This window comes from Prunus mume, linkage group LG3 (genome assembly GCF_029339155.1).
Source record: "Prunus mume cultivar Tortuosa linkage group LG3, ASM2933915v1, whole genome shotgun sequence".
Lineage (NCBI taxonomy): Eukaryota > Viridiplantae > Streptophyta > Magnoliopsida > Rosales > Rosaceae > Prunus > Prunus mume.
The window spans coordinates 8,556,230-8,569,938 of NC_142700.1; the positions used below are offsets into that span (position 1 = coordinate 8,556,230).

At 38.4% G+C, this 13,709-nt stretch overlaps 3 protein-coding genes across 5 annotated transcripts; all 3 read left to right on the plus strand.

The window, feature by feature from the left end:
• Positions 1-1,316: 1,316 nt before the first annotated feature.
• On the plus strand, positions 1,317-4,699 carry LOC103325548 (transcription initiation factor TFIID subunit 11). The gene is given in 6 exon segments (XM_008227730.2): positions 1,317-1,680; positions 1,682-1,813; positions 2,265-2,352; positions 2,520-2,619; positions 2,853-3,016; positions 4,303-4,699. Coding segments are annotated over 5 exon segments (696 nt in total). The 5' UTR covers positions 1,317-1,432; the 3' UTR covers positions 2,981-3,016; positions 4,303-4,699.
• Positions 4,700-5,790: 1,091 nt separating this feature from the next.
• Positions 5,791-9,901, plus strand: LOC103325549 (Serine/Threonine-kinase, putative (DUF1639)). 3 transcript variants are annotated; one of them, XM_008227733.3, is made up of 5 exons: positions 5,791-6,141; positions 6,864-7,391; positions 8,470-8,905; positions 9,037-9,114; positions 9,390-9,901. In XM_008227733.3, exons 1-5 carry the CDS (start codon positions 6,131-6,133, stop codon positions 9,441-9,443), a joined length of 1,107 nt encoding a protein of 368 aa, XP_008225955.2. In that variant the 5' UTR covers positions 5,791-6,130; the 3' UTR covers positions 9,444-9,901. The 3 variants fall into 3 exon arrangements, with proteins under 3 accessions (XP_008225955.2, XP_008225956.2, XP_088904426.1); XM_008227734.3 differs by having other exon boundaries at positions 5,793-6,191; XM_089048300.1 differs by lacking the exon at positions 5,791-6,141 and adding an exon at positions 6,367-6,751.
• A 509-nt stretch (positions 9,902-10,410) lies between these two features.
• On the plus strand, positions 10,411-13,341 carry LOC103325609 (receptor-like protein EIX2). The gene is given in 2 exon segments (XM_008227798.3): positions 10,411-13,089; positions 13,092-13,341. Coding segments are annotated over 2 exon segments (2,718 nt in total). The 5' UTR covers positions 10,411-10,433; the 3' UTR covers positions 13,154-13,341.
• The last annotated feature ends 368 nt before the right edge of the window (positions 13,342-13,709 follow it).

Genomic DNA, 13,709 nt, shown 5'->3' on the forward strand with positions numbered 1-13,709 from the left:
TGATACCATACTAGACAATCATTGATCCCAAAAAACTTAAACTATTCAAGTTTGAAACTCATTTTGTTATGGTCTTTTTTGAGTTTGAAGAGGATTGATGGGCACTAAAGAACTAGTCTACTACATGCAAATAGAGCACGAAGTTGATGACAAATTCTGATGGCTACTTGACTCGTTATAATAAGAAAGAAACAAAAACCGATTTGGGTTTGGTGGAGTGTCAATGAAGCAGCACTATGTTGTATATCCCATATATTTTGTTTTATTTTCCCTATTTAGATTAATTTTCTTTAGTTCGACACCCAATCAATTTTATTATGGAAGAAACCAAACAAATAAGAACGTGACTTGAAAGAAGATATGGATGAATGAATGGTATTAGCATCACCAGATCTGCCTTTGAATCACCATATCTGTATAAAAGTGGCTTTATATTATATCATCTCTTTAACTTTAACCAAGAAACCAATGGGCTACCTCTTAAGTGCAATATATTGGTCGATAGTTTTTGAGGATATCACCATCGCATGTAGTCTCACACCTAACTAGGTTTACATCTGCCATTTCTCTTCCACATGCTACACCTTTAATCCTAAATCACTAAACTAAAGTTTTCGTTTACCAAAATTGACTTAGCATTGACATGACACTAGAAATGACACTATACAATGTACAACCAAATTAATATTCATCTTTGGAATATTAGGTACTATCGTTGTAACATGGTTGTAACAAGATTAACATGTTTATACAATAAAATTCTTCTTTTGCATAAGGAAATTGTTATTAACATTCCAAAATTCCTGCACCGGATCATTACTTATTCAATCATCATATTATATATCCCTCGATCAAAATAAGCAAAAACGAAAGTTCGAAATTTTATATATTTATTTATTTGTATCTTCTAACTCTTTGAAAAATTTCTTGAAGTCCGCCATTGGGTCTCTAGGCAATGTAATTTCTTCTCAAACTTTTTTTTAAAAGATACCGCAGTTGAAGCACAAAGAGGAGAATATGGTGTCCTTCTGGGATGACTTTCTCAGAATTTCAATAACAGTTCCATTCTACAATTTTGAGGGATCAAATTTTTTTTCTTTCTATTTGTTTATTTATTGGAAAACCACTCATTCAATTCAATGAAATAAAAAAACAAAAGCCCAAATAAGGAAAGCCGAAACGGCCCACAAAAAGCATCAAGTTTGATCCAAACCCAAGAAGAAGTAAACATGGCCTTTTGTCCTTTTTGTGCAGCAGCACCATCTTGATTGTTGTTTAAATACTTGGTCTAGTTTATTTATAAATTTGTAAAATTTATTTTTGTAGAAAATTTTAATTCTTTGATTTTGGGGAAACCTTTATAAGATTGGTTTTGAAGGAGAGAATGAAAGGGTAAGAATCTAGATAGTAAACTAGAGAGAATTGAGAGAGAATGAAGCAGCAATCCAAGGACCCATTCGAAGCGGCGTTTGAGGAGCAAGAAGACTCGCCGCCAGATTCTCCCGCGGCTCCTGATGCCGCACGCACCGCTCTCGACACCCAAGAAGACGACGACCCTCTTCTTCCTCCTGGCTCCAAAGACCCATCTTCCTCAGCCACGCCATTAGCGGCACCGCCACCACCACCACCAACAACAGCAGTAACTACAGCAAGAACAACGCCTGCTGCTACTACAGCAGCGCCCTCTACCATCTGCTCGGGCCACAGTCAAGCACAACAAAGATGATGACGACGACGAAGATGAAGAGAACATGGATGTTGAGCTCGGCAAGTTCTCTGCCACTGGTGACCCGGACAAAATGGCCAAGATGCAGTATGTTCCTTTCTTACTTTTTCTTTAAACCCATTTAATGGCTCAGCTTTTGTTCAAGAAATTAAATGTCTTTTAATTGCTTGGGTAATTGTATTTTTGCATTTCATTAATGCTCTTGTTTGCTGCATATGAATACAAATATTCCAAGTTGATAGAACAAATTCATGGGGAAGAATGAAGGGATGATAACTAGACTAGACTATGAAGGGCCCAAGTAGGTTCCAATGAAAACTCAGTTTGAAACAATAGAATTTGTAAAGAATGGATGGTTTTTAGACTAGATTGTGTACTTTGCAGTGTTCTAGGTAGGCTTTAAATCAATTTGAATCCTATTTCTTTCTAGGAGTTGTATGCTTTGCTTCCTTGAGTGCTTGTTGTAATCAGCATATATCATCTGTAATATATTACTAGTCTTCTTCTTTTAAACTCATAGGTCTGAATAATCTTTCAGGGCTATCTTATCACGATTCTCGGAGGAACAGATGAGTAGGTATGAGTCATTTCGGAGAGCTGGGTTTCAGAAATCCAACATGAAAAGGGTATGCTTCCTAATCATTTCTCCATGTAGAAGGCATTTCTGGATCTGATTAGCTGCATATTGGAAATTGGTTGGCAATGCACTTTTCTAGAGTTGTCATATTTGCATCAAAACTTGTTGAAAGCAGTCATTTTGGCATTAATATTTGTGTACATTATTTGCATGCAGTTGTTAGGTAGCATCAGTGGAACTCCAAAAATTTCTATGCCTATGACAATTGTAGTGTCAGGGATAGCAAAGATGTTTGTTGGTGAACTGGTTGAAACAGGTATGTTATCTATGTTCATATTTCACTAAATAAAAATGAAAAATGACATTTTGTTAGTTAATATTGTTAGATTTTTATGTCACTGTGGCATTGTGTCCCTTTCCCTTTGGACTCTTATATAACAAATAAAAAAAGGAGTGTATTGCTTGGTCCAGAGAATTTAGTGTAACAGATACTTAAATGGTTCAACATTTTATGTCTTACCAAGAGGCTCTATCTATGTTCTTTTGCAGCCAGAATAGTTATGACAGAGAGGAAAGAATCTGGGCCAATCAGGCCATGCCATATTAGAGAAGCATATAGAAGATTGAAGCTTGAAGGGAAGGTACCAAAGAGATCAGTGTCCAGGCTCTTCCGGTAGATGGACCAGATTCATTTTATGTATCTACTTGGACAGGTTATCAACCATAACCTTGTTAGATCACATGTCTATTTATCTTTGTATTATTCTAGTTTTGCTATATTCTTGTCCTGTCCTATTACCTTTTAGGCAGTCGAATTGAGAACATGTATTGCCAATGGGCTGCTTTAATATTTAACAATTGGAAGGTGAAATTTAGAACTAAATTGTTGTTTTTCTATGGTGAAGAAGCTGAATACTGCTAGGCCAGCTGACCAACTATACTTTAGCTGATAATTCTAAATCTATGGGAACAAATGGAAAAGGGAGAAACAGACAGATAAATGCTTGTATAATGATGTGTTTTTGTACCAAGAACCAAAAAGCTGGTTGGGTTTTGCAACTTAAGGAAGTAAAGTTGATCCAGAAACTGTCCTACTCTATGATGCTATGTTGTCAATTACAAAGTCATCTAACTTTCATCAGTAACGTCATTGTTCTTCTTGTAAAGTCATTTTTAAGACCCTCCTGTTCCTTTTGAGGGTTAAGACTTAAAACATCACAGGTGGTGTCTGGTGGGATCTGGTGGGATAGGTTGGTTTTCTGAAGGTTACTTGGAAGACTTTGAAACATCAGCCCATCATTAAAACATGTCTGATTGTTTTGAGCATTGATTATTGTCTATTTGGAACACTCTGAAATATCAATCCATGAGCAAAACATGTCTAATTTGTTTCAGGATTGATTCCTGATACTGATAGCCATTATTGTCAATCCTGGCTTCCTGCCTATCAATGTGATCATGATTCATGACTAGGCTCAGGATTTTAAGACCAAAAGATCAGATCATGATCCCGTTGCTTGGTGTATATATGACAGCTAATGATCTACATTTCTGAACATTTCTGTTGTGCCTTCCTGGAGACAAAAGCATTCCGGAGCTGTCCTTGGTTTATTCCATAAATTGATAGTAGGTTTAGCTGTTTTACCCAATCATACTGAAGATCTGAAGCCCTCACTCATGATGCATTTAGCAATCCCAAAACTTGTCTATTATCTGATTTCTCTTTCTGTTTTGCTTCAAGGCTCCGTTTGCTTAGAGATATCCCTTTCACTACTCTCATTGTGGTACCACTTTTCTTTTTATTTGAAGTTGGAGACTATTTGTTGGCAAATTGATTTACACGTGGTTTTAGTTTGTACTACTAGGATGATATAACATCTCCTAAATATAACTCATGTATCTTGCACAAAACTGTTTTATGAACTCTGAAAAAATTGTTATGTGAACTACTTGTTCTTCTTCTGTTCTAAATAAATCTTTCTTCTGGTGTTATTTCTAGGTCGCTGATCTGTAAGTTGGTGTTGGAATGCAGTACATCATCTACCCATATGCTTAATGGCCATAGCTATTTCAACCCAAGGAGAGAACCATACTTTGTATAGTATCTTCGACTTCGATCACGTTAGGAGACATTGAAGTTCAAATCACAGCCCTGCAGGCTTGTGCCGCCAGCTCTGTGTTTTATTTTACCCTGTAAAATTGGAATAAACAGAAGACTGCCCCTTGATTGATTGTGACCCAAGATAACTTATGCTTGTTATTTGCCGCCCATGTGCATATTTTTGTCTCAACCAAGCGAAGAATTGCATGTACTTTTCGGACTTTGAGATTGCAACTTATAATGTCAGACTCATATGGATCCTAATATTCAATTGATGATACTTGAATATTTATCACGTTGTGAACGAGTTTATAAAGATATCGAACGGCACTAAGCCCAGCAAAAAAATCATGACACTTGGTTTTCTTGGCAGTTATTTCCACTGATAAGATCTCTAGGCTCAGAACAATTTGGTTGCAATGGGGTTTTATAACTATTTTGCTATTTTCGGTCAATAATGCAATGTAATGACGAAAAGTTATCATGTGTGTCTTAGCGTTATTGGTCGAGAATAGCAAAACAATGTTATCTTTATTTTATGCAGGTGTTTCTCCTAAAGACTTGGCGAAGACAAAAAAAAGAAAAAAGAAAAAGAAAAAACTTGGCGATCAAAGATGGTTGGAATAATGAGCACATTACAGATGAGCTAGTGACATAGCTTTTTGCGTTTGTTTTGGTGGTGGACACAGCATTTTGTATTGTGTAACTGTTTTTGACCAGCCTATTAAAAACGGCTCTTCAGATCAAAGTTTTAATGAAATTAAAAGGGCCTCCTATAGTGACAAATCTACCCCCTTTGGAAGTTTTTATTTTTGGTTGAAACCCCTACATATTATAAAATTAAATGGGCCTCCTATAATGACAAACCTACCCCCTTTGCAAGGTTACTACATATTATAATATTAAAGAACTAAGCACTTTAAATCTTAATTTTAAAAAAACAATAAAAAAAACAACGGAGGCCAACGAAGATAAAGAATCGCAAATGTAAGTTAGGAAAGTTGATCGAGATAGTGTGCCCGCCTCATTGCAGCCGAGTTCGAAACCCCTCTTCATATATTAAATTATTTTAAAATATCACATTTGTCAAAGGAAAAAAATGAAAAAAACATACATCTTTACTATAGAAACAGAAAGTCTCTAAAACTTGAATTTGGGCGTGAAAAATGAGTGCCCTACTACTAAGATCCAATTGGGTTGGGTGAAAACTGAGAAGCCTCAAACCAAAAATGAAAAACTGAGAAGCCCAAAACCAAATAACTTTGGAAGCCCTGAACCTTGAGCCCTGAGTCTCAAGTGACCAAGTCCGAGGCTTCCCCAATGGCTAGCACTACGCTACTAGTACCTACTGGTACAAGTGCAAGTGCTCTTGTTAGCCTCCTCCCCCAGCCAGCAGCTTAACTAGTACCCTATATAAATTTATGTTATCGCCCACTTGGGTGCTGCCTGTTTTCCCTGCATCACAGCTCTCTTCTCTGTCTTCCTGTCTGATCCTTTCAACAGACTTTAGACTTGTCTTCCTCCGCGCTCCTCCTCTCTCTCTCTCTCTCTCTATAGGTCTTCAGCTTCTGCTTCGTTTTTCGTGTCATTGTTGATGAACAACCTGACAAACAAAACCCACTATTTTCTGATAATAATTTGACTTAGAGATTCTTCATTTCATTTACACACGGAGATGGTGTTAATGTTGTGACTTGTGAGCCTGACTGGTGGGATTTTTCAGCGGATGATGATGAGGTCTGCCTGTTGCTCCTTTTCGTTTTCTTGGTTTTTGTTTTGTTTGATGGGTGAGTGGTCTGTCGTCTGTGATTCTCGACAAATTACCCTGACTCATTGATTGGTTGATTCTTGGGGATCGGATTTCATCATTTCTTCTTGTTTTCGTAAGCTTAATTTTGTTATCTCTCTTTTGAATAATCGATCGTTTACTGGATGAGATCTTTTCTCTCTCTCCGATTTTTTAACTTGGGTTTATGAAATCAGCCTCTGTTTCCAATCGGATTCGGTTGGCAAAGCAGAAATGCCTCAGTTGCCATAGAAACAGAGCTCCCTGTTTGGATTCCTCAGATTCAGCTCTTTGCTGTTAGCAGCAGAAAAATGGTCTCTCCTTCGCAACATTCAAACCAGCTCTTTGTTGACGGGTTCCGTTCTCTATTGTGAATGAGATTAGATAATTTCCTGTTAACTTCCTTGCTTCATCTTCAAAAATTTCATCTAAGATCTCGAGCTACGTCCTCTGTTTCAGTAACATAACCATCCAAGCCATTTCCTGGTTTGGTGATAGAAAATTAACATTTCAAAGAGCTATTTGATAGACATTTGGGGTACTGGGTTATGAATAGTTCATGTAATGGCTACCAATTGACATTGAATTGCTGTTCGATGTTATGAATTCAGCTGCATAAATAGATTTGCATTTGGATTTCGCTAATGGGTTGCTGTTGAATTGTGTTTTACAGGTACCAGAGAGTGAGCCCAGATTGTGTCCCTTTGAGCAATGGCAAGAAGCCAGCCATGAGAGCCATATCCAAAGAAGATGGGTTGACGGAGACTCTCACAACCAGCACAGTTTCAACTTTAGAACCCACAAAACCATTCAGATTCCGATCCCAACCCACAACCCAAGACCCGACCCAATCCCAATTCGGAGCCCGACCCACTTCACCCAACTCCGACAACCACCACCGGAGCCCGACCCAGCGGCAGGACAAGAGCCCCAGCCGTACCCCAAGCCCCAGCCGCGGCGCCGGCGATGTGTTGTTGCAGTGGGGCCACAAGAAGCGGTCGAGAGTCTCGAGAACTGAGATCCGAGCAGTGACCGATGAGTCTTCTTCCTCAGCTCAAGCAAGGCAAGCTGGTGTGAAGCTGCAGAGGAGAGACAAGTCTATGCCGCCGCCGCCTCCTCCTCCACCCCTTTCTTCCTCCGCAACGTCGTCGTTTTCCAATGGCAGACTTAGAAAGGAAGCGTCCGCGTTGCTTCCTAGCAGGTTCCATATACCTACATCCCAACCTCTTTCATTATTTTGTTTTTATTTTATTTTTTTCCTACGGAATATTGTAATTTTATTGCTGAAGATCAATTGGTAGATTTTTTTTGGCCAAAAGATCAGTTGGTAGATTGGTTTTTTTTCAAAAATATTTAAAGTCCTTTTCCTCCAATTACGGTGGTCTTTACTTTTTGGGTTATCGTCTTTAGTACGATTGGTTGAATCTGGCTTCATTCTCCGAGTCTCCCCATGCCCTATTTTCCCAACATATGTTATGAATTTATTGTGGATTTTTTTCCAATTTGGGTCTGAAGGCTGAGGTTTTGTTTTGTTCTGTGTGGGAAACTGTTGAATCTTTGGATCAAGATCTAATTTACAAAAAGCAATGTTCTTTTGGTACAACAAACCCATGTTCTTGTCTAGCTGCTTGCTGCTGTTCAATCCAAGTTGAAAGATCACTTTTTTATTTATAATTTTTCATCTAGTTTACCTTTTTACCCCTTGACATAGCATGCAATTTCATTAATCATCTCTCTCTCTCATGAGTCTCAGTCTCAGTTCTCATTTAGTGGGTATCAAGACCAATAGTTTCAAGTTCAAATGCTCTGTTTTGCTTCCTGTGGGTTTTGCTTTGTTTTGCATTTTTGGCAGTAGGTTAGAATAATCTTGTTCATAAATTCCCCTTGCTACCCTTTTGTCCTCTTCTTCAAAAGACGGAAAAACACAATCCCATCTCTTTGAAAATCATCTCCCCCATTTCCCTTTTTCTTTTTTTTTTCCTTTTTTATTATTGGAATTTGTAGTATTTAGATTAGATTTTCTTGGAGATAGTGAGCGTATTTTAGTAAATTAAGGATGCATAAATAGTAAGGTTCATATGCTTTTCTTTTTAAGTGAGTATTAAATTCTGTCTTTATCTGTTGCCTTTTCCCTCTGATTTATCTATCTGCCCTCCTGGGAAGTGTAGAAGCTCCAAAGTCCCCACCTTTTTTTTTTTTTTCTGCATCCAATACCAAACACCACCTTCATCCATCTTCTGCTCACCCATTTATTGCACCTCCTCTTTGGCCATGACCAGGAATTTAGAAGATCGATCTGCTGTGGTTAATGGGTCCCCATCAAGAAACCCAAATGGCGGCAGCAACAGCCGAGCTGTTTCTAGATCTACGGCTGGGAAAAGATCTCCTCCTCCTGAGAAAAATGACAGAAAGCTGCCTCCTTGCTCAGGCAGGTCATCAGCCAAAGATGACAAGCCAAATGGACCCTCTGTGCAAGTTGATCGTCAGCACCATGCTGATTCTGCTTCATTGCAATCGGACCAATTAGCTGCCACTGCTAATTGTGCTGCACCAGTTGCAGCAGCAGATAAGGTCAACTATGAAGTGGTTGAGTGGCCTAGAATTTATATTGCCCTGTCAAGAAAAGAGAAGGAAGATGATTTCCTTGCAATGAAAGGCACAAAGCTCCCCCAGAGACCCAAGAAAAGGGCCAAAAACATTGACAGAACCCTCCAGGTATAATAAATATATAATTGTTTTTCCGTTTTATCTGCATTCGAATGTAATTTTTAATTCCTGGGTATTAACTGGAAACAACTTTTATTCATTTATTTTTTTGTGGGTTGTTGTGGTTTTGGTTTTGGCAGTATTGTTTCCCAGGGATGTGGCTGTCTGACTTGACAAGGAATCGCTATGAGGTCAGGGAGAAGAAATGTGTGAAGAAGGTAATTTGCTGCACTGCTCATTCTTGCCAAATAAAATTTCCTTTCTGGTGCTAAATTTTCTGAAAAATATGACTTGTCCCTATTACTTTTTTGCTTAGAGGGAATAATTGGGTGCTTAAAGTGGAGAATAATAATAATTATGACGGTGAAAAGTGAAAAACAAAATTAATTATGATGGAGAATAAGTCGTATAGATTATTACATAATTAATTAGCTAAATAATTTTGTTGTCCACTAATTAATTTGTGTTGATTATGGGTGGCTTGCATATGCAGCAAAAGCGAAGGGGGCTCAAGGGAATGGAGAGCGTGGACAGCGATTCCGAGTAGTACTAGTATTTTATTCCCCCACAATGTAAAACTTATTAAAAAAAAATGATAAAAACAAAAAAAAATTTGAGAGAGTGAGAGAGAGAGAGCCCTCTCCATCCAAAGTCAGTGGGACCCTTTTGATAGTCCACCTGCCCTTGCTTTGTAGGACACACCATGTCTTTGCTGTCGTTTTGCAGATCACGATCTGTCGTTTTGATGAGCAGAGGCAAAGCAGCTGAGATGTTGTTGTTCTTGGGCTCAAGGGTGGTGGTGGGGGTTTTGTTTTTGAATTTGAGGCATTTTGTTGGGTCACGGACTGAGAGGTGTACAGTACAGACGACTTTAAAGAGCCTCATGACTTGGTCTGTGGACCCCCAACTCTGCTTGCCTTTGATAAATTATAACTAGAATTTTCTTTTCTTTTCAATGTTGTTGTTTTTTCATTAATTAATTTTAAATTTGTTGGGTTTCTGTCATTGATTAATTTTGCCGTAAATCTTTTTGCTATTTTTCATGCTAATCTCGTGTACAAAGCTGCTTCGTATGCAGACAAAAGCTGTTTCACTTTTCCATTTAAAAAAAAAGAAATATTGATTAACTTTTCTTTATTTTAATTGGGTTTGGGCTCACAAATAGCTAACCAACTACATGGCCTTGTAAACAAAATCGTTGGATCGAACTAACTAACGACTGACCAATCTGATTCAATAATCAAAACATAGATCCTTATTTAAGGGCCTTAATAACCTCATTATATAATTTTACCACTAGAAAGAGGCTAATCTTACTAATGTGTAAAATTCAATGAAACATAAGTGGTAGTGGGTGTACATAGATTCCACCACTAACCTTGGCAAAATGGTCAACAAAAGTCAACGCAAATGAGTGGGCTTTGAATTCCAACACCATCAATTTCAACACTCATTATAACATTACGCGTTGTTTCTGGCCTCCTATAAATTCACTTGTATTTGTATTGTATGCATCAAATTAAGAAAACTTTGCATAATGGTAATGGATAGGTGCAATGCTAACTTATTCAACCATACTTATCTCTCCAATATTGCTCACTATTTGCTCCTTTTCTCTTTGGCCTCTTCATGTCTACACCTTACTGAGCTTCGTTTGGTTGATGGATGCCTCCAGGAAGAGATGCAAGCACTTCTTAGCTTTAAACAGCATCTTACCGACCCCTCCGGTAGGCTCTCTTCTTGGGCTGGCCACAATTGCTGCCACTGGAAAGGAGTTTCATGCGACAACAGCAGTCGTCGTGTTACAAAGATTGACCTCCGTAACACATATGAAGATCGCTTGTTTGATGATTACGGTGGCGATTATGGTGAAGAGCGGGACGAGGCAGCTTATGAAGAGTCTTTCTTGCGGGGTAAGATAACTTCATCTCTGCTCAGCTTGAAGCATTTAAGCTACCTAGACCTGAGTGACAATAACTTGCAAGGGATTAGCATTCTTTGCCAACTTCAAAGTTTGAGATATCTCAACATCTCATTTGCATCATCTGATGGAGGGATTCACAATTGCTTTTTCAATCTTACCAACCTCAAAAAACTTGATCTAAGTGGCATTTCTTTCAGTGCTCATTTTCCAAGCGAACTCGCAGGCCTCAAATCTTTGGAACACCTTGATTTGTCTCATAATTTTCTGAAAGGTAAAATTCCCAAACTCATTGGAAACTTTTGCAATCTAAAGTTCTTAAGTCTCGAGGACAACACATTAGATGGGGGGATTCAAGAGCTTTTGAGTGGTTTCTCAAATTGTACCAATAATAGACTAGAGTCACTAGATTTGTCTAGTAATGAGTTTGTAACAGAATTACCTGCCTCCTTAGGAGTGCTAACAAACTTGCAGCATCTTCACCTTGAAGGCAACTCATTTTGGGGATCAATACCAACTTCTGTTGGAAACTTGTCATCCTTGAAAACTCTAAACCTTCGAGGTAACAACATGTATGGGTCCATTCCTGAAAGTTTTGGGCAACTTTCTGAGTTAGTTGACCTGGGTTTGTCTCAGAATTCGTGGAAAGGCATTGTAACAGAAACACATTTGATGAATCTCACTAGATTGCGACATCTCGATGTGTCCACAGACCAACCTATGTCACTAATTTTCAGTGTGGCTTATGAATGGGTTCCTCCTTTCAAGCTCTACACAATTGACATTACCAATTGTAGAGTTGGTCCTGCTTTTTCTGTATGGCTTCAATGGCAGACCGAACTATCTGATGTCACCCTTCACAACACTGGAGTCTCAGACTCTATACCAGAAGAATGGTTCTTAAAGTTATCTTCCAAACTCCAACATATGGATTTATCTTACAACCAAATCCATGGAAGGCTTCCATTTCAATTCAAATGTCCATATTTATATCATATAGATTTGAGTCACAATCATTTTGAAGGTCCACTCCCACTTTTATCTTCTAATGCCTCTATCCTCGATTTTCAAAGCAATTTATTTTCAGGGCCTATTCCCTTAGATTTTGGACAACTGATGCCCAAATTGGAAATTTTGTATCTGTCTGAGAATCATTTGAATGGTGCTATTCCAGCCTCTCTTTGCAACATGCAAAACTTGTCAATGCTCTCCCTAAGGAGGAACCAGTTAAGTGGAGAATTCCCTCAAGCATGGAGTCTGTGGCACAATATAATGGTAGTAGATGTGGCAGACAATAATCTCTCTGGCAATATTCCAAGTTCAATGGGTGTCCCAAGTTCTCTTATCATATTGAAGATGAACAACAACAATTTTGTCGGCAAAATTCCTTCTGGTTTGAAAAATTCAACATCTCTGTGCAGCATTGATCTTGGAGGCAACAAATTTACTGGAAGTGTTCCTTGGTGGATTGGATCAAACTTGTCCATGTTGTCTACTCTACGATTGCGATCCAACTTGTTAAGTGGACATATCCCCCACCAGTTGTGCTATCTTCCCTACCTTCACATCCTAGACCTTGGTGATAACAACTTTTCTGGGACAATTCCCCAGTGTTTGGAGAATTTGACTGCTCTGACCCTTTTTCCATACAATAATTATACCATGCCTACATATTATGATGTTCAAACCTCAGTTGTGTCGAAAGGAAGTGAACTCGTTTATTACAGGACGGCTTTGGAATGGGTATATAGCATTGATCTTTCATCAAATAATTTAGAAGGTGAAATCCCTGAAGAAATAACCAGCCTCATGTCATTAGGGACCTTGAACTTGTCAAGAAATCAATTAAGGGGAAGAATTCCCCCAAAGATTGGAAATTTACGATGGTTGGAAAGTCTTGACCTCTCACACAATCACCTTTGCGGACAAATTCCTCAGAGTTTCTCCTCATTGACATTCTTGTCTCATGTGAACTTGTCTTATAACAACTTGACTGGAAGAATTCCTTTGGGGAACCAACTCCAGACGCTCAATGACTCATCCATTTATGGGGGCAATCCATCACTCTGTGGCCTTCCTCTTTTAACCAAGTGTCCGGGAGACGACACACCTAATAGACTACCTTTTCCTTCTAGTGGGGCAGGAGAAAACAAAGATGAAGGTGATGAAGGAATGCTTTGGTTCTATGTCAGCATCATGCTCGGCTTCATTGTAGGCTTCTGGGGTGTTTGTGGCACATTACTCATAAAGAAGTCATGGAGGTATGCCTATTTTCGATAAGGTAGCGTGCGTTAGCAATTGCATTGAAAGTTAGTCATCTGCAAAACAAATTTTGATTGGGAAAAAAACATTTCTTTGAAGCTTAAACACTTCGAGAAATTTGGTGAATTCATATAGTTGTATGCGTGATGCTGCTTTCTTCTATATATCTTGTAATATGTAATAAGTAAGTCATCTGCTAAAAGACTCTGCTTGCATGTTCTGTAAACATTTTTATTTTCTGCTTGGATTTTGTACTTGATCAGTAGACTTGCAAACTTCATAAGTTGAGGTATATACTTTACCCTAGGTTCAAGGTTCGAACTCCGCTCCCCTAACTATGGTTCGTCAAACAAAAAGAAGGAAATTCAGAGAGTAGCATTCCTTTACAAATCAATCATTTTTAAGTAGTGCAAGACTTAGCAACTATTGTTTATTGGCAAAGAAACTGTCGCCCAAACACATTGACACATTTGCAACCATGAATAACCCAGAAATTTCTTTCACTGGTTTTCAAGTTCATGCCAATCACGGTTAATGATTTTTTATTACCTTGAACACGACTTATAAATTTATTAAGAATGAGTCCTTGGCCCCTTGTTTGTCTCTCTCAATAGTCACCCACTAATGGAT

What these genes read in the sequence shown, in the direction of transcription:
- LOC103325549 (XM_008227733.3), top strand. An exon ending in ACATTGACAGAACCCTCCAG is followed by an intron (nt 8,906 to 9,036) that starts GTATAATAAATA and finishes TGGTTTTGGCAG; the next exon opens with TATTGTTTCCCAGGGATGTG. An exon ending in AGAAGAAATGTGTGAAGAAG is followed by an intron (nt 9,115 to 9,389) that starts GTAATTTGCTGC and finishes TTGCATATGCAG; the next exon opens with CAAAAGCGAAGGGGGCTCAA.